Raw genomic sequence first — 20,304 nt, forward strand, 5'->3', positions numbered from 1 at the left:
TCTCGCTTATCCAATGTAAACGAGCCGGCAGAACGTTGGATAAGCGAATATGTTGGATAATAAGGAGGGATCAAGGAAAAGTCTATTAAACATCAAATTAGGTTATGATTTTACAAATTAAGCACCAAAACGTCATGTTATACAACAAATTTGGCAGAAAAAAAGTACAGTAGAGTCTCACTTATCCAACATAAACCGGCCAGCAGAACGTTGGATAAGCGAATATGTTGGATAATAAGGAGAGATTAAGGAAAAGCCTATTAAACATCAAGTTAGGTTATGATTTTACAAATTAAGCACCAAAACGTCATGTTATACAACAAATTTGACAGAAAAAGTAGTTTAAAACGCAGTAATGCTATGTAGTAATTACTGTATTTACGAATTTAGTACCAAAATATCACGATGTATTGAAAACATTGACTACAAAAATGCGTTGGATAATCCAGAACGTTGGATAAGCGAGACTCTACTGTATTATTATTATTATTATTATTATTATTATTATTATTATTATTACAATTGAATATTTATTTATAGTATAAATAAATATTCAATTATTATAAATAAATATATTATTTACTAGCTGTGCCCAGCCACGCGTTGCTGTGGCAAGGACTTAATTTTTCTTTTCTTTTTGTTGTATGAACGTAGAGGCGTGGATGAGAGGTTGTGCTGTCAATTTTCAAGGTTGTGGGGCATTTAGTTTAGTTGTTTTGTCCGGTGCCGTGATTCCATTACCCATATATATATATACTAGCTGTGCCCGGCCACGCGTTGCTGAGGCAAAGTGGTGGTGGTATTGGTTAAAAATTGTTGTGTAATTTTTATTTGACGTTATTTGTAATTTTTTATTAATTTTATTGTAAGTTATATTTTTATTTATTATATTTTATTATTTTCTTGTATTATTTTTAGTTATTTTCTGTTATTATAGTATTTTATTGTATTAATTTTTAGTGTTTTTTAATTATTTTTTATTGGGTTGCTAGGAGACCAAGTTGGAGGAGCTTAGCCTTCTAACTGGCAGCAAATGGATAAAAGCAATTATTCCTCTCTCTCTAATTAGGACTTTATTTTTCTTTTCTTTTTGTTGTATCAACCTAGAGGCGTGGATGATGGGTTGTGTTGTCAAATTTCGAGGTTGGGGGGCCTGTACTTTTGTTGTTTTGTGGGTCGCCGTGATGCCATCACTCTTTTATATATATAGATATATATTACTAGCTGTGCCCGGCCACGTGTTGCTGTGGTGAAATATGGTGGTATGGGAAATAAAGTACAGTAGAGTCTCACTTATCCAAGCCTCACTTATCCAAGCCTCTGGATAATCCAAGCCATTTTAGTAGTCAATGTTTTCAATATATTGTGATATTTTGGTGCTAAATTCGTAAATACAGTAATTACAACATAACAGTACCGCGTATTGAACTACTTTTTCTGTCAAATTTGTTGTATAACATGATGTTTTGGTGCTTAATTTGTAAAATCATAACCTAATTTGAGGTTTAATAGGCTTTTCCTTAATCCCTCCTTATTATCCAAGATATTCGCTTATCCAAGGTTCTGCTGGCCCGTTTAGCTTGAATAAGTGAGACTCTACTGTATTGAGGAATTGGTGGTAGTTAAGGTAAAGGGTTAAAGCAGGGGTCCCCAAACTAAGGCCCGGGGGCCGGATGCGGCCCTCCAAGATCATTTACCTGGCCCCCGCCCTCAGTTTTATAATATAATATTTTTATATCAGTTTTAATAATATAATATATTCTATATACATATAATATTGATAAAAATATAATGTTATACAATATAATACTAACAGTAATACCATATAATAATATTAATTATATGTTATATATTACATATTATATAATAGTATAGTGATATAGTTCAACATAGTAATATATAATGCTAATATTGTGTTATGCTAGTAATATAATATATTGTATGTACATACAGCTGCTCTGAGTCCCCTTCGGGGTGAGATGGGTGGGATATAAATGTAGTAAATAAATGCAGTAAATAAATAATTTTAGACTTAGGCTCGGCCAAAGTCTGAAATGACTTGAAGGCACACAACAACAACAACAACAACAACAACAACAACAACAACAATCCTAATTAACTTGACTATCTCATTGGCCAGAAGCAGGCCCACACTTCCCATTGAAATCCTGATAGGTTTATGTTGGTTAAAATTGTTTTCATTTTTAAATATTGTATTAATTTTAGACTTAGGCTCACCCAAATTCTGAAATGACTTGAAGGCACACAACAATAACAACAACAACAACAACAACAACAACAACAACAACAACAATCCTAATTAACTTGACTATCTCATTGGCCAGAAGCAGGCCCACACTTCCCATTGAAATCCTGATAGGTTTATGTTGGTTAAAATTGTTTTCATTTTTAAATATTGTATTAATTTTAGACTTAGGCTCACCCAAATTCTGAAATGACTTGAAGGCACACAACAACAACAACAACAACAACAACAACAACAACAACAACAATCCTAATTAACTTGACTATCTCATTGGCCAGAAGAAGGCCCACACTTTCCATTGAAATCCTGATAGGTTAATGTTGGTTAAGATTGTTTTCATTTTTAAATATTGTATTGTTTTTTTTCGTTGTTGTTGTTGTTGCACTGTGCAAGACATGTGCAGTATGCATAGGAATTTGTTTTGTTTTTTTCAAATGATAATTCGGCTCCTCAACAGTCTGAAGGATTGTGGACCGGCCCTCGGCTTCAAAAGTTTGGGGACCCCTGGGTTAAAGGTTTTCCCCTGACGTTAAGTCCAGTTGTGTCTGACTCTGGGGGTTGATCTACTCACATTGGCATGTTTTGGAACTGTTAGGTTGGCAGAAGCTGGGGCTAACAGTAGGAGCTCACCCCACCCGCCAGATTCGAACCACCGACCTTTCGGTCAGCAAATTCAGCAGCTCAGCGGTTTAACCCGTTGCGCCACCGGGGTCTCCTCCCTTCCATCTTTCCCCTGTCTCGCCTGTCTCCACCTCACCGTGTCCCTCTCCTTCTCTGCCTTCCTCTCCGCAGACAGCAAGGCCATCGTGGACGGCAACCTGAAGCTGATCCTGGGCCTGATCTGGACCCTGATCCTGCACTACTCCATCTCCATGCCCATGTGGGAAGACGAGGACGAGGAGGACGCCAAGAAGCAGACCCCCAAGCAGCGCCTCCTGGGCTGGATCCAGAACAAGGTCCCCCAGCTGCCCATCACCAACTTCAACCGCGACTGGCAGGACGGCAAGGCCTTGGGCGCACTGGTGGACAACTGCGCTCCCGGTGAGCATCACCTTGGCTTAGGATCACACACACGTTTTACTGTATGCAGCAATAATCAACACAAACAGACTTGCAGACAACAGACGAACACAGGGCTGTTCTGTTCTCCAACAGAACTTGACTCGAACTCTAGGCAGACAGAACTCAACTGAACTGAACTGATGCAATCGTTATGCACAGACACTTGTGTCTGGATACTCCCTAGTTCCAGCCACACATCAAGGTCTTCATAGCTTCTTGGCAATCAACTCTTTCCACATTATGGGACATTCTGGATGATGCAATCAGTTGCAATACAAGCATGGCACAAATTGCATTTAAACACTATCAATACACAAATTACACATTTGCTGTATACACCAAACTGCAACACAGGTTGCATACTCGAGTATAAGCCTAGTTTTTCAGCCTTTTTTTTAAGTGTAAAAGCTTCCCTCAGCTTATACTCAGATGAGGATCCTGGTTGGCTTATATTTGGGTCAGCTTACACTCAAGAATACATGGTACATTTATTATTCTTCTCTATTATTATTAGTATTATTACATTTCTTATTTTTCTCTGTTGTTGTTGCTACTATTACATGTATTTTACTCTATTTTTTATTATTATTAATACATTTGTTATTTCACTCTGATATTATTATTATTATTATTATTACACTTATTATTTTATTTTATTTATTGTTACATGTATTATTTTACTCTATTTATTATTATTATTATTATTATTATTATTACATTTATTATTTTACTCTATTTATTATTACATGCATTATTTTCCTGAATTTATTATTATTATTATCATTATATGTATTATTTCACTCTATTATTATTAAAAGAATACATAAGCACATTTACATTGAAGAAGATAAGAATGATGATTTGATCAGAGTTGGACAGTCTGATCTTAAATTTGAGCTTGATGTAAATATTCAAAAACATTTAACCTACCGATGCCTCAATTAATGTCATTTTATTGGTATATATTTTTATTTCTGAAATTTACCACCCTCGGCTTATACTGGAGTCAATGTTTTCCCAGTTCTTTTGTGGTAAAATTAGGTGCCTCGGCTTATATTCGGGTCGGCTTATATTCGAGTATATATGGTAATAATAATAATAATAATAATCCAGGAAATCCAGCATGTCTATCTTGTTTGCTGTGTCATAATAATGATGATGATGATGATGATGATGATGATGATGATGATGTCGAAGGCTTTCATGGCCGGAATCACAAGGCTGTTGTATGTTTTCAGGACTATCTGGCCATGTTTCAGAAGCATTTTCTCCTGACGTTTTGCCCACATCTACGGCAGGCATCCTCAGAGGTGGGCGAAACGTCAGGAGAGAATGCTTCTGGAACATGGCTATAAAGCCCGAAAACATACAACAACCTAATAATAATAATAATAATAATAATAATAATAATAATAATAATAATAGTAATAAAGTATAAGACGACCTGAATATAAGCCGGTCAGGATCCTCAATCGAGGATAAAACGAGGGTGCTTTTTTAAGCTCTAAAAAGGGCCGAAAAACCTGGCTTATACTCGAGTATATACGGTATTTATACCCTGCTTTTTTCTTTCCACAAGGAGACTCAAAGTGGCTTACATTGGAAAGCATTGTGATAAGATTTAGGATCTGCAAATACACAAACATCAGAACAGAACTGAATCTAAATGGTATTTTATATATATAGATATTCAGAGCCAAAGTGCGGACGCTCCCCAAGGCTTTCTCTGCAGCTTAAACATTTCTTGCTCCGATTTATAGCTGCGGAAAATCTGCTCTTGGCGCAGGAGTATCGAGCCAAATTTGGGCAAACCCAGAGGCAGAATTGAGCTTGGAAATGGGAGACGGATGGAGTTACCCGGCCGGGCATCTATCTTCTTTTGCTTCGATGTTTAGAGTCTCTGAGGTTGTTTTCCTCTGTTTGTCCTTGGCTTCTGTCTAAGAGGATTTCATGCCAACGATCCTGCTTGGCATCCCATCCATTGTTTTTTATGGACCATAAATTACTTTCCCTCTCTCCTCCATAGAGTTGGGTGGGAACCCCAGGGGCCATCTAGTCCAACCCTCCGTCTACATGGAAATGTAGGATGATCCAAGGCAGTTCAAGTAGTGACAAACTGCATTAATCAAACAACGTAGAGACACTCTCAATTACATGGGATTCTGGAGAGGAATTATCTGCTTTGAACTGAGTGTAGACTCTACTGAGTGTAGACTCAGATCAAAGCAGATAATGTGGATTTTCTGCTAGGATAATATGGATTATAGGGCAGTGTAGAAGGGTTGCTGGATTAGGATTATCCCAGTTCAGAGGATTTAAGTGTCCAAAATAATAAATTTAGGGAAGACCCTTTGTGATGTCATGAGAAACAGCCACTATGACATCAGAGTGACACTCTGGTGATGTCATGACACATGACAAGCTAACCATTGGCCACAATTAATGCAGTCCATACCATTCCATTCAATTATTATTATTATATCAAAAAAGGAATACTGTATATACTCGAGTATAAGCCTAGTATTTCAGCCCTTTTTTTAAGACTGAAAAAGCCCCCCCCCGGCTTATACTCGGGTGAGGGTCCTGGTTGGCTTATATTTGGGTCAGCTTATACTCGAGAATATATGGTACATTTATTATTTTTCTCTATTATTGTTGCTACTATTACATTTATTTTACTCTATTTTTGTTATTATTATTAATACATTTATTATTTCACTCTGATCTTATTATTATTATTATTGCCTTTATTATTTTACTCTATTTACTATTACGTACATGTATTGTTTTACTCTATTATTATTAAAAGGATACATAAGCACAAGCACATTTACATAGAAGAAGATGAGAATCATGATTGGATCAGAGTTGGACAGTTACTATTACATTTACTTTATTTTTATTATTATTATTAATACATTTATTATTTCACTTTGATCTTATTATTATTATTACATGTATTATTTTACTCTATTGAAGAAGATGAGAATCATGATTGGATCACAGTTGGACAGTCTTATCTTAAATTTGAGCTTTATGTGAAGATTCAAAAACATTTAACCTACTGATGCCTCAATTAATGTCATTTTATTGGTATCTATTTTTATTTCTGAAATTTTCCACCCTCGGCTTATACTGGAGTCAATGTTTTCCCAGTTTTTTTGTGGTAAAATGAGGTGCCTCGGCTTATATTCGGGTCGGCTTATACTCGAGTATATACGGTAAAGGGTATCTATTTTTATTTCTGAAATTTTCCACCCTCGGCTTATACTGGAGTCAATGTTTTCCCAGTTTTTTTGTGGTAAAATGAGGTGCCTCGGCTTATATTCAGGTCGGCTTATACTCGAGTATATACGGTAAAGGGTATCTATTTTTATTTCTGAAATTTTCCACCCTCGGCTTATACTGGAGTCAATGTTTTCCCAGTTTTTTTGTGGTAAAATTAGGTGCCTCGGCTTATATTCAGGTCGGCTTATACTCGAGTATATACGGTAAAGGGTATCTATTTTTATTTCTGAAATTTTCCACCCTCGGCTTATACTGGAGTCAATGTTTTCCCAGTTTTTTTGTGGTAAAATTAGGTGCCTCAGCTTATATTCAGGTCGGCTTATACTCGAGTATATACGGTAAAGGGTATCTATTTTTATTTCTGAAATTTTCCACCCTTGGCTTATACTGGAGTCAATGTTTCCCCAGGTTTTTTGTGGTAAAATTAGATGCCTTGGTTTATAATTTGGGTCGGCTTATACTCGAGTATATATGGTAACTGGTATCTATTTTTATTTCTGAAATTTTCCACCCTCGGCTTATACTGGAGTCAATGTTTTCCCAGTTTTTTTGTGGTAAAATGAGGTGCCTCGGCTTATATTCAGGTCGGCTTATACTCAAGTATATATGGTAAAGGGTATATATTTTTATTTCTGAAATTTACCACCCTCAGCTTATACTGGAGTCAATGCTTTCCCAGTTTTTTTGTGGTAAAATTAGGTGCCTCAGCTTATATTCAGGTCGGCTTATACTCGAGTATATACGGTAAAGGGTATCTATTTTTATTTCTGAAATTTTCCACCCTTGGCTTATACTGGAGTCAATGTTTCCCCAGGTTTTTTGTGGTAAAATTAGATGCCTTGGTTTATAATTTGGGTCGGCTTATACTCGAGTATATATGGTAACTGGTATCTATTTTTATTTCTGAAATTTTCCACCCTCGGCTTATACTGGAGTCAATGTTTTCCCAGTTTTTTTGTGGTAAAATGAGGTGCCTCGGCTTATATTCAGGTCGGCTTATACTCAAGTATATATGGTAACTGGTATCTATTTTTATTTCTGAAATTTTCCACCCTCGGCTTATACTGGAGTCAATGCTTTCCCAGTTTTTTTGTGGTCAAATGAGGTGCCTCAGCTTATATTCAGGTTGGCTTATACTCGAGTATATACGGTAAAGGGTATCTATTTTTATTTCTGAAATTTTCCACCCTCGGCTTATACTGGAGTCAATGTTTCCCCAGGTTTTTTTGTGGAAAAATTAGATGCCTTGGTTTATAATTTGGGTCGGCTTATACTTGAGTATATATGGTAACTGGTATCTATTTTTATTTCTGAAATTTACCACCCTCGGCTTATACTGGAGTCAATGTTTTCCCAGTTTTTTTGTGGTAAAATTAGGTGCCTCGGCTTATATTCAAGTCGGCTTATACTCGAGTATATATGGTAACTGGTATCTATTTTTATTTCTGAAATTTACCACCCTCAGCTTATACTGGAGTCAATGTTTCCCCAGGTTTTTTTGTGGTAAAATTAGATGCCTTGGTTTATAATTTGGGTCGGCTTATACTCGAGTATATATGCCTCAGCTTATATTCAGGTTGGCTTATACTCGAGTATATATGGTAAAGGGTATCTATTTTTATTTCTGAAATTTACCACCCTCGGCTTATACTGGAGTCAATGTTTTCCCAGTTTTTTTGTGGTAAAATGAGGTGCCTCGGCTTATATTCAGGTCGGCTTATACTCGAGTATATACGGTAAAGGGTATCTATTTTTATTTCTGAAATTTTCCACCCTCGGCTTATACTGGAGTCAATGTTTTCCCAGTTTTTTTGTGGTAAAATGAGGTGCCTCGGCTTATATTCAGGTCGGCTTATACTCGAGTATATACGGTAAAGGGTATCTATTTTTATTTCTGAAATTTACCACCCTCGGCTTATACTGGAGTCAATGTTTTCCCAGTTTTTTTGTGGTCAAATGAGGTGCCTTGGCTTATATTCGGGTCGGCTTATACTCGAGTATATACGGTAATTGCAACAGGTGACGCCTGTTACCTGGTTGCAGGTAAAGAACCCTCTCCAGTTCTCAGTGTGGCAACTCTATATAGTTCGCACCAATTTGAACATGTGATGGGTTCTTGCACATTGTTGCTTGGAACGTTGGCTTGTCTGGGATTGCACTTCCCAGTATCCCACAGTTTGGGGATTCTGGGAGTTATAGTCCCCAAAATTAACGAAGAGGGAAGGGAAAGGTGGAGAGATCTGTGTTCGTATCCTTGGCAAGGCTTTGGGGCCGGAGCTGGACGACATAATCGACATTCTCCTTTGTCGGTGAGGCTTAATGCGCCTCTCCGAAGTTTACCTTAACAGAAGCCGCAAAGAAGCCTTATATGTCGAACAAATGTTTCCCTCGGAGCCTGTCTTTCTCTCTCTCTGTCTCTTTGCAAAGCTTGGCTTGCGTTCCTGGCACGGCTTGCTCTCCTGCTCTGGGGGATTCCCTTTTCATCCTTGCAATCGTCCTTTCGAAATGTTTTGCAGACTCAGAGTAATTCCCATGCGCATGTACAAGCTTGAGCTTTGAAGTTCATGCAGCCTTTAAGAGCTGGGGAGCATCTGACATTTATCCAGAATAGAACATAGGTAACAGACTAATTATAATCACTACAGGCACAAGAGTAATGCACAAATGAAGACTGTTTACAACATCGCGTCAAACCTTATTTTCATGCTTGTATACTTTTTCAGTAACAGATACAGTAGAGTCTCACTTATCCAACACTCGCTTATCCAACGTTCTGGATTATCCAACACATTTTTGTAGTCAATGTTTTCAATATACAGTAGAGCCTCGCTTGTCCAAGCCTCTGGATAATCCAAGCCATTTTTGTAGTCAATGTTTCCAATATATCGTGATATTTTGGTGCTAAATTCGTAAATACAGTAATTACAACATAACATTACTGCGTATTGAACTACTTTTTCTGTCAAATTTGTTGTATAACATGAAATTTTGGTGCTTAATTTGTAAAATCATAACCTAATTTGATGTTTAATAGGCTTTTCCTTGATCAGTCCTTATAGTCCAAGATATTTGCTTATCCAAGCTTCTGCCGGCCCGTTTAGCTTGGATTAGTGAGACTCTACTGTATCGTGATATTTTGGTGCTAAAGTCATAAATACAGTAATTACTACATAGCATTACTGTGTATTGAACTACTTTTTCTGTCAAATTTGTTGTCCAACATGATGTTTTGGTGCTTCATTTGTAAAATCATAACCTAATTTGATGTTTAATAGGCTTTTCCTTAATGCCTCCTTATTATCCAACATATTCGCTTATCCAACATTCTGCCGGCCCGTTTATGTTGGATAAGTGAGACTCTACTGTAAATATATTCAGCGACTGAGTTCAACACTTTGAATTCCAGTATTGTCCCACATAGATAAAAAGTCTTAAGAATGCACGGTCAATGAAATAAACAACTGATAATTTATTCTGTAAATAGTGGTTCACATTTTAGATCAATTCCGCATTGTCCCATGCAAGTTAATGTCCCGGAGATGCGTATAAAGAAATGTAAAACCTATGTTACCTATGTTCCATTCTGGATGTTAGTGAGCAATAGGACAACTGTATCTTCACACATATTAATAGATTTCTGTGTACTTTTGTGAGCATCTGACATGTGCAAGCTTTCGAACTGCTAGGTTGGCAGGAGCTAGGGCTGACAGCGGGAGCTCACCCCAACCTTAGGTCAGCAGATTCAATTGTTCAATGGTTTAACCCATTGCACCCTTGGGAAGCTGTGCCAATGATACCTATAAGTCAACAATGATTTCTGTTTTGAGTTTAATCTGGGCGATGAAAACAGGGTATAGGTAGTCGTAGTTTTAGTAATAATAATAATAATAATAACAATAATAATACGAAATCCAGCATATCTATTTTGTTTGCTGTGTCATAATAAAATAATATAACAATAATAATAATTTTAAAATGACAACAACAACAAATTGGGAAGCCGTGCCAAAGATACCCACAAGTCAACAATCATTTCTGATTTGAACCTTGATTTGGAGATGAAAATGGGGATAATAATAATAATAATAATGGAAATAGAAATAGATTAGGAAGCTGTGCCAATGATACCCACAAAGTGCCAGTCATTTCTGATTTGAGACTTGTTTGGGTGATGAAAATGGGAATAATAATAATAATAATAATAATAATAATAATAATAATAATAATAATAATAATAATAGATTGGGAAGCTGTGCCAATGATACCCACAAAGTACCGAATATTTCTGCTTTGAGACTTGTTTGGGTGATGAAAATGGGAATAATAATAATAATAATAATAATAATAATAATAATAGATTGGGAAGCTGTGCCAATGATATCCACAAAGTACCGAATATTTCTGCTTTGAGACTTGTTTGGGTGATGAAAATGGGAATAATAATAATAATAATAATAATAATAATAATAATAATAATAGATTGGGAAGCTGTGCCAATGATACCCACAAAGTACCGAATATTTCTGCTTTGAGACTTGTTTGGGTGATGAAAATGGGAATAATAATAATAATAATAATAATAATAATAATAATAATAATAATAATAGATTGGGAAGCTGTGCCAATGATATCCACAAAGTACCGAATATTTCTGCTTTGAGACTTGTTTGGGTGATGAAAATGGGAATAATAATAATAATAATAATAATAATAATAATAATAATAATAATAATAGATTGGGAAGCTGTGCCAATGATACCCACAAAATGCCAATAATTTCTGCTTTGAGTCTGATTTGGAGATGAAAATTGGGATAATAATAATAATAATAATAATAATAATAATAATAATAATAATAATAATAGATTGGGAAGCTGTGCCAATGATACCCACAAAATGCCAATAATTTCTGCTTTGAGTCTGATTTGGAGATGAAAATTGGGATAATAATAATAATAATAATAATAATAATAATAATAATAATAGATTGGGAAGCTGTGCCAATGATAACCACAAAGTACCAAACATTTCGGCTTGGAGACTTGTTTGGGTGATGAAAAGGGGGATAATAATAATAATAATAATAATAATAATAATAATAATAATAATAATAATATCCTACTGGGATCTGCACACATCATCCGAAAATACATCACAGAGTCCTAGACGCTTGGGAAGTGTTCGACTTGTGATTTTGTGATACGAAATCCAGCATGTCTATCTTGTTTGCTGTGTCATACAATGTTGTTGTGATAATAATAATAATAATAATAATAATAATAATAATAATAATAATAGATTTCAAAGTCTCATTGGGGGGGGGGGCGTGAACAGGGAATATCAATATCATCATTATAATAGGTTATCACTTGTGGCCGAGTATGATTGCCATCCAAGTGTACGGTCTTGGCAATGGGTTTGTTGGTGACCACAGTCACCTACAGAACAGGTAACAACAACAACAACAACAACAACAACAACAACAACAACGATATATCCATTTATCCAAACAGGCTGTGCAATACCCTCAAAGTCAATGTTTGTGCCCTACGTTGTGCCATGACTCCATTTCTTTTCTCTTTTGACAGGTTTGTGCCCCGACTGGGAGACCTGGGACCCCAACCAGCCGGTGGAAAATGCCCGGGAAGCCATGCAACAAGCGGACGACTGGCTGGGAGTTCCACAGGTAAACACTTGGAGCATCATAGGAAAGTTGTGCTTTCCCAAAAAAAGAAGGGAGAAAAATAAGAGAGCGCTTTCCAGAGCTTGGAACGAGATTCCACCTAAGGATTCGCAACTTGTTTCTTCCTCGGAGTCCTTCCCTGGAGGTTTTTAAGCAGAGGTTGGATGGCCATCTGTCAGGAGGGCTTAGATTGTGTCTTCCTGGTCTGAGAAAAAGAAGGGGGTTAGACTGGATGGCCTTTAAGAGCCTCCTCCAAATTGATAATCGCTCTCCCACGAATCTGCAGAACTTTATCATTTCCTTGTGTTTACAACTTTTACAAGTTGCACTTTACCCAGTTTATTATTACAACTCGTCGTTTTTAATTTCATGCTTTATTAAGTTTGTTTTTTCTTTGTAAGTTAATGTTTGAATTTTATAATTGTGTACGTTTTTGTCTATGGATGTATTTCATATACAGTAGAGTCTCGCTTATCCAACGTAAATGGGCCGGCAGAACGTTGGATAAGTGAATATGTTGGATAATAAGGAGAGATTAAAAAAAATTCTATTAAACATCAAATTAGGTTATGATTTTACAAATTAAGCACCAAAACATCATGTTATACAACAATTTTTTAAAGAAAAAGTAGTTCAATACACAGTAATGCTATGTAGTAATTACTGTATTTACGAATTTAGCACCAAAATATCACGATATATTGAAAACATTGACTACAAAAATGTGTTGGATAATCCAGAATGTTGGATAAGAGAGTGTTGGATAAGTGAAACTCTACTGTATTTATTGTTTTTATCCTGGGCTTGGCCCATGTAAGCCACCCCGAATCCCCTTTGGGGAGGCGGGGTATAAAAATAAACTTATTATTACTATTATTATTATTCCCAAATATTTCCCATGTTTTTATGATCGAACCAATTGGGAAACGCTATTGATAACCCAGGAACAGAAATGGTATTGCCTAGTGTTGATAAGTGTCCGGCCTTCCTTTCGGCAGGTGATTGCCCCGGAGGAGATTGTGGACCCCAACGTGGATGAGCACTCGGTCATGACGTACCTGTCTCAGTTCCCCAAAGCCAAGCTCAAGCCCGGAGCCCCCCTGCGCTCGAAGCAGCTCAACCCCAAGAAAGCCAAAGCCTACGGCCCAGGTAAGGAGAGCCGGAGAATGGGACGAAGATGAAGGTGTTTGGACGGTGGGCCTGAAAGAGACCTTGGAGGAGAGAAGGCTGAGAGGAGAGGACGGGAGAGCCAGGTTTCAATATTTGAAAGGATGTCTTGCACCCCTAGGCTGCGTAGGCACCTCTAGACCACGCTGGAGCCCCAGAATATAAGCAAGCAAGTCATAGAATCATAGAATCATAGAATAGTAGAGTTGGAAGAGACCCCATGGGCCATCCAGTCCAACCCCCTGCTAAGAAGCAGGAAATCGCATTCAAAGCACCCCCGACAGATGGCCATCCAGCTTCTGCTTCAAAGCCTCCAAAGAAGGAGCCTCCACCACGGCCCGGGGGAGAGAGTTCCACTGTCGAACAGCCTTTCTCACAGTGAGGAAGTTCTTCCTGATGTTCAGGTGGAATCTCCTTCCTTTCCTGTAGTTTGAAGCCCTTGTTCCCTTGCGTCCTAGTCTGCAGGGCAGCAGAAAACAAGCTCCCTCCCTCCTCCCTATGACTTCCCTTCACATATTTGTACATGGCTCTCATGTCTCCTCTCAGCCTTCTCTTCTGCAGGCTAAACATGCCCAGCTCTTTAAGCCGCTCCTCATAGGGCTTGTTCTCCAGACCTTTGATCATTTTAGTTGCCCTCCTCTGGACACATTCCAGCTTGTCAACATCTCCCTTCAACTGTGGTGCCCAAAATTGGACCCAGTGTGATTCCAGGTGTGGTCTGACCAAGGCAGAATAGAATAAGGGGGAGCAGGACTTCCCTGGATCTAGACGCTATTCCCCTATTGACGCAGGACAGAATCCCATTGGCTTTTTAAAAGTAAAGAAGTAAATAAAAAGTAAATAAAAGTTATTTATTGAAGACTAGCTTTGCCCGGCCACGCGTTGCTGTAGCTTATGGGAATCCTTTGTTGGCCAGGTGGAATAGCAGTGAATAGCCTTGCAGTCTCAAAGCCTGGCCGTTTTCTGGAGTAGCTGGAGCTTTTTGTTGTATGAAAATAGAGGCATGGATGAGGGGTTGTGCTGCCAAATTTAGTTTTTCTGGGATGTGTCGTTTTGTTGTTTTGTCCTAGGCCGGAATTTCATTACCCTTTTATATATATAGACATGCTGTGCCCGGCCATGCGTTGCTGTGGTGAAGTCTGGTGGTATGGGAAATAAAAGTATTGAGGAATTGGTGGTAGTTAAGGTAAAGGGTAAAGGTTTTCCCCTGATATAAAGTCCATTATAAATGGGTTATATAGCTGTGTGGAAGGGCCTTGAGTCTACACTGCCATATAATCCAGTTCAAATCTGATAATTTGTATTTTATAGGCAGTGTGGAAGAGGCCTAAGTGAGGCCTAACTCTGCCTGTCCCCTGAGCTGAGTGGGTTGCTAGGAGACCAAGTGGGCAGAGCTTAGCCTTCTAACTGGCAGCAATTGGATAAAAACAATTATTCCTCTCCCTCTAATTAGGACTTTATTTTTCTTTTCTTTTTGTTGTATGAACGTAGAGGCATGGATGAGGGGTTGTGCTGCCAAGTGTAGTGTTTCTGGGATGTGTAGTTTTGTTGTTTTGTCCTAGGCCAGAATTTCATTACCCATATATATATATATATATATATATATATATATATATATATATATAAAATAAGTAAGCACAAGCAAATAAGGTTCAGAGTCAGTAAAATAGGTTTGAATCCACAAGAGCAAGGTATTTGAAGTTCATGAATCAAGAGTCTGTAGAAATCACTTCAAAGAGCATAGTCCCAAAATGGATATCAAAGTACAGTAGAGTCTCACTTATCCAAGACTCGCTTATCCAAGGTTCTCGACTATCCAAGGCATTTTTGTAGTCAATGTTTTCAATATATTTTGGTGCTAAATTCGTAAATATAGTAGAGTCTCACTTATCCAAGCTAAACGGGCCAGCAGAAGCTTGGATAAGCGAATATCTTGGATAATAAGGAGGGATTAAGGAAAAGCCTATTAAACATCAAATTAGGTTATGATTTTACACATTAAGCACTAAAACATCATGTTAGGCAACAAATTTGACAGAAAAAGTAGTTCAATAGGCAGTAATGTTATGTTGTAATTGCTGTATTTACGAACTTAGCACCAAAATATCACAATGTATTGAAAACATTGACTACAAAAAGGACTTGGATAATCCAGAGGTTTGGATAAGTGAGGACTGGATAACTGAGACTCTACTGTACAGTAATTACAACATAACATTACTGCATATTGAACTACCTTTTCTCTCAAATTTGTTGTATAACATGATGTTTTGCTGCTTAATTTGTAAAATCATAACCTAATTTGATGTTTAATAGGCTTTTCCTTAATCCCTCCCTATTATCCAAGATATTCGCTTATCCAAGCTTCTGCTGGCCCGTTTAGCTTGGATAAGTGAGACTCTACTGTAAGTCCCAAAAGATACCAAGAATAGTCCACACTAGATTATTCCCAAGGCATGAATCCAGGATAACCACAGGAAGACAAGACTAGAGTGCAGGAGTAACTCCAAGGTAATCCAAGGTATAAGTCAATGATGAAACACAAGGCAAGGGTCTTGACTAGAATAAAAACCAAACAGCAAAGTTACTGAAATCCAACTGGAAACGCCGGCCAAAGCAATAGCTGAAACTTGAAGCAGGAACACGGAGCAAAGATCCTTCTTTCTTGAATAAGTAATGTTACCACCTCTGATATGGCAGAGAAAAACAAGGCATTTTAAGAGAAATCCAAGGTCTTCCTCTCATGAGAAAACTACTCATTAGAGTGCTTCAAAAGCAACCGTTTGCTTCTCCACAAACATTCTTGTTCCTTCCTTTGGTGAGCTATCGCTCCCCTCCTGTCAAACTCATTATCCTCCTCTAAATTAGAATGTCCATCGGACACCTGGTGATTTGGCCTTGACTGCTGGGAAGAATGTGGTTCGCAATGCCTGCTTGCAACCATTCGGTCTCTGGTCCCAGAATCCACTGGGACAAAATCTCAGGCCCAAACCCAGAGTCTTCTGGCTGCTGCATCTCAGGCCCAAACCTGTCCCAATCTCAGACTCAGGCTAGGCTACAACAGGATGGCGCATATAGGAGAAATGGGAAAGCTTGTTTTTTGCTGCTCCGGAGAGCAGGACACAATAGAGACATGGATCCAAATTGCAGGGAAAGAGATTCCACCGAAACATTAGGAAAAATGTTTCACGGTGGAATCTGCTTCTGACTGGAAATCTGGTGGAGTCTCCTTTTCTGGAGGTTTTCAAGCAAAGGCTGGATGGCCATCTGTTGGGAGGGCTTAAGGCAGAAGGGAGTTGCACTGGATGGCTCTTGAGGTGTTACACTCTGCCTCTTGGGGTGTTGCACCTTTTCCCGCAGCACCACACCGGAGTCATGGAATCAGGATAGCCAGCTATCCCTATGGCAATGTTGTCTTCTCTGAAAGGCCTGAAGCCAGCTCTCCTTACTTTAAGCCTGACCAAGTAGCCATGAGATCATGGCGAACGCACCTGGGCTTCAAGGTCTTCCCACGGATTCTCTCAGAGCATCCAATTAGTCTGTTTTTCACTCCCTCCTGTCTCAAGCCTAATCTAGCTTCTCGGGAAAACTCCCCATCAGATGAAGGCCGTTTCTCAGGGGAAGTGGGACTTTCACTTTCCCCTCTTTCCCCTGGAAAAGTACTGGAATCCAAAACATCGGCCTCATCTGGATGCAATTCTCTCCTAACACTGGCAGACTCGTCGTCTGAAATGTCAGAAAATCAGCAAAATCCTCAGCCGCTTGCTGAGCTACAACATGGGGTCTCTTCCAATTCTCTGAGATCTATATATATAAAAGAGTGATGGCATCACGGCAGCGGACAAAACAACAAAAGTAAACACCCCACAACCTCGAAAATTGACAGCACAACCCCTCATCCATGCCTCTAGGTTGATACAACAAAAAGAAAAGAAAAATAAAGTCCTAATTAGAGGGAGAGGAATAATTGTTTTTATCCAATTGCTGCCAGTTAGAAGGCTAAGCTCTGTTCACTTGGTCCCCTAGCAACTCACCCAGGCCAGGGGACCCTTTACCTTAACTACCACCAATTCCTCAATTCTTTATTTCCCATACCTCCAGACTTTGCCACAGCAACGCGTGGTCGGGCACAGCTAGTAGTTCTATATTTTGACAGTATAATGGGTGAGGTAAGGCCATACCATTGGTATACATGGCTCATGCAATGGATATTCTTTGCAGGTATTGAGCCGCACGGGAACACGGTGCTGAAACCAGCCCATTTCACAGTGGAAACCATTGAGGCCGGGCTGGGAGAGGTCCTGGTCTACATCGAGGATCCAGAAGGACACACTGAAGAGGTATTGAAGCTTTCCATCCCCATCCTATCTTCTTCATGTGGTTTTCCTTTGACCTGTCTTAACTTCCTCTCCTCAATTCCTCCGTCCTCCAGGCCAAAGTGGTCGCCAACAATGACAAGAACCGGACATATTCTGTGTCCTACATCCCCAAAGTGGCTGGCTTGCACAAGGTGAGAGAGACTTTTTCTCCATGCTCCAGTGCTCGGGATGGGGTTTTCATGTATTTCCTGTATATCTGCAATAGTCTTTTGGCCTTCCACATTTGTAGGTCAACTTTCAGTGAAACTTCTGTTGGAAATTGATCCTAGTGTTATACTGGGGGACCTAGAGATTCCACAGCATTTGTAGGTCTCCTACTGTAATTCTATGATCAACTTCTGATGGACTATGTATTGTGGACATTCCTAGAAAGAACACTTCTGTAGACATTTTAAAGTCTTAGAATGTGATTCTGTGGTCGGTTTCCCCAGAATTTGAACATAGATTCACATTAGAGGACCTATAGATTCCCAAAGAGCACATGTATGTTGTAGGGGTGGAGAAGAGAAAGAGCAAAAACACACAACACCCTTGCTAGGTAGGTATGTGAATTTAGTCCTCTCACAGCCTCCTCGTCCAGCTGTGCAATGGGACCTATAGTCTCCAAGGCAAGCAGTTAGCTCAGATCCCTAAAACACTGCAGAGTCTTGGTCACAATTAGCAGAGATTTTATATCACAGCCTCTGACCTTGTATAGTGTGAGGATGGCTGCCCTTTGTGGGAATTTTTTTGACCCCTTACCCAGAAATTTTCCCCTGAAATTGTTGACAAAACATTTCTGACTAGGACAAAACCACAAAGCTAGGTTATACAAATAACTGTGAGCCCGTTGAGCAGAATTATGCAAATAGCCATGATTTTTGGTTTACTAGATAGTACTAGATAGTATTATGGATGTTTACCTGATGTAATGATTAATATAAGTTGGAGGCAGCTGCACATGCCAAGGATTGCATTAGTCAGTAAAATTACATTGTTAATTAGCCTTCTGCGCATGCTTGTAAAATGCTATAATTGGATGTCCACCCTAATAGGGTGTGGCAGTTTCCTTACTCAGCATGAGCTGACACTGTCACCACCACTATTTTGCAAGTAGTAAAGTGCTGAAATCCAAATTTGCTGTCCATCTCTTCCTTCGGCTTTGCCCAAACGAACTTGACAGGCAGATTTCCCCAACGTAGTAGCTCACCTCTTCAATAAGCGCACTTGAGCTCTGGCTTTCATCCAAACTCCTTTAGAGGTTTATTCTTCAATCCTTGCTATATATAACTATTTACAGGTCTTCTATCAGTATAGAGATACTCATAAACATATCTAGACACTCATATGACAAGGACGGTGATGGATTATGGTTACAGGGAGATCATGGCAAGCTCTCTAAGATGGCCAAGAGCAAGCTCATGGCAAAAAGGAAGTTCATATACAAGCCACTCACATTCTTCCCTCCAGGGATCACAGGAAATGACTCAGCTGTTCTATTTATTTATTTATTTATTTATTTATTTATTTATTTGCTACATTTATACCCCACGCTCAAGGATCCCTCTAGGATCGCATGTCTACTCTCTTAACCCTTTCAATTGACTGTGCTGTGAACACTTGTCCATTAGAACTGTATTTTTCCACACTGGAGCTTCATGCAATGCATTCCTATCTAATACAGCATTTTTTTGTACTTGACAATGTATAGGTCCTTGTATAGAATTGCACTGGAGGACCTAGGCTCCATCTACACTGCCATATAATGTAGTTTGCAACTGCATTATGTGGCAAGCGTAAATTCATATAATGCAATTTAACTGCATTGAACTGCATTATATAAGTCTACACTGACCATATAATGCAGTTTCAAACTCTATTACAATCTAGTGTAGGTGAGGCCCTAGAGATTCAGAAACAACAGCAAATTCTCTCTCCAGTTATGAACCATATGCTTTTCCTTTCGAACAATAAATGACTAGGCACCTAGAACAGGTCTCCTCCTTCCAGCAAGAGATGGGTTTGGGGCTTAAGTTTGCAACCCCTCTGCTTACATTTTCCATCAGCATTCCTATCAGTCCGAATTAGAGCTCCTGGATCCATGTCCTTCTCTACTTTTCCTCCTGGCTGCAGGTGACGGTGCTCTTTGCCGGGCAGAATATTGACAAGAGTCCCTTTGAGGTCAATGTGGGGATGGCGCTGGGTGACGCCAACAAGGTCACGGCTCGCGGTCCAGGCCTGGAGCCGGTGGGGAACGTGGCCAACAAGCCCACCTACTTCGACATCTACACTGCAGGTGAGTCTGTGCACTTGGTATGGTTACACCCCAAGACTGTGAGGGCACCCTGAAAACCACACTGGAGCAGTATCATAAGCTAAGCTGTTTATTGAGGAATATATATATATATATATATATATATATATATATATATATATACACACTAGCTGTGCCCGGCCACGTGTTGCTGTGGCTAGGACTT

General features: G+C 38.8%; 1 protein-coding gene across 8 annotated transcripts in view; it reads left to right on the plus strand.

The window, feature by feature from the left end:
• The window catches only part of flnc (filamin C), a 183,008-nt gene that overhangs the window by 61,385 nt on the left and 101,319 nt on the right, over nucleotides 1–20,304 (plus strand). For all 8 annotated transcript variants that reach the window (XM_062983398.1, XM_062983402.1, XM_062983399.1 and 5 more), the window contains exons 3-8: nucleotides 3,059–3,307; nucleotides 12,205–12,302; nucleotides 13,298–13,448; nucleotides 17,688–17,806; nucleotides 17,899–17,976; nucleotides 19,958–20,120. In XM_062983398.1, coding sequence (XP_062839468.1) covers nucleotides 3,059–3,307; nucleotides 12,205–12,302; nucleotides 13,298–13,448; nucleotides 17,688–17,806; nucleotides 17,899–17,976; nucleotides 19,958–20,120 — 858 coding nt within the window. The remainder of the gene's footprint in view (nucleotides 1–3,058; nucleotides 3,308–12,204; nucleotides 12,303–13,297; nucleotides 13,449–17,687; nucleotides 17,807–17,898; nucleotides 17,977–19,957; nucleotides 20,121–20,304) is intronic.

The sequence above is a fragment of the Anolis carolinensis genome, chromosome 5, assembly GCF_035594765.1.
Source record: "Anolis carolinensis isolate JA03-04 chromosome 5, rAnoCar3.1.pri, whole genome shotgun sequence".
NCBI classification, from domain to species: Eukaryota; Metazoa; Chordata; class Lepidosauria; order Squamata; family Dactyloidae; genus Anolis; species Anolis carolinensis.